The 3,805-nt window shown below is 32.1% G+C and overlaps 1 protein-coding gene across 1 annotated transcript; it reads left to right on the top strand.

Annotated features, from left to right (window-relative positions):
* Window positions 1-514: 514 nt before the first annotated feature.
* On the top strand, window positions 515-1,564 carry LOC117212567. The gene has a single exon (XM_033457469.1). The coding sequence runs from the start codon at window positions 515-517 to the stop codon at window positions 1,562-1,564; it is 1,050 nt and encodes a 349-aa protein (XP_033313360.1).
* Window positions 1,565-3,805: the final 2,241 nt, after the last annotated feature.

Below are 3,805 nucleotides of genomic sequence, written 5' to 3'. Positions count from 1 at the left end.
ATATCGCACTTCACGAATTCGCTTAACACTATTTTACGTCATAGCAATACGATGAACTACTCTCGACCGCGATTAATTCAACTCCGACAGCATTACCATTACTGTAACAAACCCTGGCAACGGGCACAACACTCCTTGACAACATTAACATATCTTAACAACGTTTATAAACAATCAGCCACGTCTTTCGCTAACGTCACATCCTCCCACATAAATATCGTCGTCAGAGACTATATTTTTACTTGGTATCTTTCTTTCGACCAGAATACGTGTCAGTTTGTTAGTGAATCAGTCGACATCTAAACTTGTTATCTCTATAACTCAGACAGAAAGTATCTCAGAGTGTTTTGTGTAAAGTGGTTATAAAAGAAATAGTAAAGCATATAAAATTTGACAATAATTTTGTATTCCATACATAGTGATATTCTGTGATAAATATTTATCCTAAAAATGTCAAGACTGCAAAAAATTATTTAAAAAAATAACGACATAACAGAAGAATGTTCAGTATGCGATGAACAAGAAACTTCAGCAACTGAAAACAGCATGGAAATACATGAAAAGCTATTTACAACCATCAGAGTTAGACAGCAATAATGAAGAGGAGAATATTATCAATGAGCGTTCACGTCCAGGGCAAAAAAGAAAGAAATTATCATTGACAGCAGAGCGTAAGACTTATGTAAAGAAACAACGTATCGAAACTGGGCTCGATGAGACAGTTTGGAAAGAACTAGATGCAAGTTCCAAATCTGGCAGGACACCAGTTCATAATATTTTTAGGGGTGCGTCAGGTCCAACAGGATATGCTAAACGGCATATAATGAAAGGACAAATAAAGACGGCATTTTATCCTATCATTGATCACCGTATAAGGGATCGTATAATGAAACGTACGAAAGAAGAAGCATTTCGAGTATCGGGGACTAAGTGGGAGCTAGATACAACAAAACTAGATGCATTTATTGCTCTGCTATACGCCCGCGGTGCATATCAGGCAAATAACTTAGATGTCTCATATTTATGGAATAAAATTTGGGGACCTGCATTTTTTTCAAAAGCAATGAGCAGGAATGATTTTACTGAAATTATAAAGTTTATACGATTTGATAAGAAGAGCGAAAGAAGCCAGCGTTTACAAATCAATAAATTTGCAATGGTATCTACAGTGTGGGACCGATTTATAGAGAATTCACAAAATTGTTATAAACCTGGTACATATATTACTGTTGATGAGCAGTTGTTTCCGTCGAAGACTAGGTGTAGATTTACCCAGTATATGTCGAACAAACCAGACAAATTCGGCATAAAATTCTGGTTGGCGTGTGATGTCAATAGCAAGTATACAATAAATGTATTTCCCTATTTGGGAAAGGATAAGAAAAGAGAAAATTCAATTTCACTTGGAGAATTTGTTGCTCTGAAGCTGATGGAACTATTCACAGGATGTGGAAGGAACCTAACAACAGATAATTTTTTTACGAGTGCATCACTGGCCACAAAGCTACACGCAAAGAAACTACAATCGTTGGAACAATTCGTGAAAATAAACGGGAATTGTTAAAGATAGTCAAAGATCGAAAGGACAAAATGGCTCTGTTTTCAAGCAAATTTTATATTTCGAATCAAATTTCTTTTACGGTGTATAAATGCAAACCAACAAAAAAAGTGTTTGTGCTAAGTTCCATGCATAGAGCGATAGAAATTGAAAAAGGCAATAAACCCATACCGGAAACGATTAGATTTTATAATGATACAAAATATGAAGTAATTGTAGTGGACCAGATGTCAAGGAAATACAGCGTGAAGTCAAAATCTTGTAGGTGATCCCTCCAGGTATTTTTCAACATTTTGGACCCAGCTGGAATAAATGCCTGGACTTTGTAGACAGAAACAACAGGTGAAAATATTTCAAGACAGGAATTTTTATTCCAATTAGCTACAAAGCTCGCTGTTGAGTATACAAAATCGTGGGAAGAGAATCATGCTATAAAACTATCAAGTTCAGATACATTATCACGAAAAACTTGTCGAGTAAGAAATTGTAAAGGTTACAAAACCACGAACATCTGTTCAACATGCGGGAAATATGTATGCGGCAAATGTACATTTGATAATAAGATAATTTGTAAAAAAATGCAGCGGAGTTGAATCAGATATCTCTATATAAATTAAAGTATAATTTTATTTAAATCTATAATTGAAATTAAATAAAAGTAAATTTGGACGATATTTCCTGACAGATCATCATTTTATATACATTCAGTTATAAATTAACCATTATTTAAGTTAAATTACAAAAACTATTACTTTTTAAATCAGCGGTCATTTTGACCGCGCCCGATAGGAATAGATAACACGAAATGTCGGTAGATTTAATGTTAAATGAAACACCCTGTACATAGATATAGTTTATATATTATTAATTTCACAACTTCGTCAAACTGTAATTACCTTCTATTTTTTCTCTTGTCTGTATACTTATCGATCCACTGAAATATTAATTTAGGAGCAAAATCTCTCAGAAAATTCTGGACACGAAATAATTCAAGTCTTCAAAGAGTTACACATACACATACAAAAATTTGCACAAAAATTCCCTGAAATTTTCAGTTGGGGGTTGTAAATATTTTGTTCTATTCCCGTATGCGACAACGAAAACTCTCCAATTACGGAAGCGTGCTAAGTAGGTCGACATGTACTTCAACCACGATACTAATTTTCTTTACTGCTTGCATTTTGCAATATGGCCGCCAAACTCGAAAATAAACGAACGTAACGCTAATTAATCTCCATTCTCTCCATCTTGCAGCGTCGAACGGCAATCGAGTGACTGCAATAAAATCACGATTTTAATTTCTACACAGCTGATTGTCGATTGTAGCCGACAACGCGCGAGAAAATTTGATATTTCTTACAAAAACACTGATTGTAGAATTATAGTCTCTATTGTAGGGTTTTTATCGTGCATTTATTAATTAACTTTTACAAAGCGTAATAAAAGAACGAAGAATTCAGGAAGAACGATCTGCAAAATAATTACTTCCTTATTGTCAAGACTTCCTACATTTCTGATTTCCATTTTTCAGCAAATAAAAATTTATAGATCTTTTTGGCTTTTCCTGGGTTGTAAATTCCAGTAATTGCAATTGTTAAACTTAAAAATAGTTTATTCTTTAATGAATGCAGATTTATTGCATTTCCGACACAAAATACAAAAGATATATATGCAAATAGTTGTAAGTCCTTTCCTGAGAATTAAATTCTAGTTATTTTATTATACGCTTGGGCATTACTTAAATAAAATGTTTCAAAAATAATTATTTATGTGATATATCATTTTATTTGACTAAATGTTGTTTTGAAATAATTATGCGCTTATTTGAAAAAGCAAGCGATGTTTCTTCAAAGTATTTAATTATTTAACAATGAACAACCATCAATAACAATAAAATAAACAATTACTTTACTTCGTATTTTATATCTGAATGCATAAATGTTATCTTATATATATCTATATCTTAGATCATTTCTGTTCTGTTATATATATAGTGTCATTTTGCATCAGAAATGTTAATCGTATGTATTAAGTGTATTATGTGCATAAATTCAAATGCGGATTATACAAAAGTAATTAAAATTGAAACAATTTTGTGAGCGAATGTTATTATATTGTAAAACAATTTAGCAATTTAGCGATAATATTTATACAATGTGTATACAAAATACAAAATGTTTAAAAATTCAAATTAACACAGAATTAAGTTACGTCTATTATTTGTAAGATAGAAACGCTAAAGTAATT

This window comes from Bombus bifarius, unplaced genomic scaffold (assembly GCF_011952205.1).
Source record: "Bombus bifarius isolate JDL3187 unplaced genomic scaffold, Bbif_JDL3187 scf7180000008323, whole genome shotgun sequence".
Taxonomy (NCBI): Eukaryota; Metazoa; Arthropoda; class Insecta; order Hymenoptera; family Apidae; genus Bombus; species Bombus bifarius.
This window is presented reverse-complemented; position numbering and strand designations above follow the sequence as displayed.

Coding starts and splice junctions, on each gene's coding strand:
- LOC117212567 (XM_033457469.1), top strand. CDS start 515: ATGAACAAGAAACTTCAGCAACTGAAAACAGCATGGAAATACATGAAA.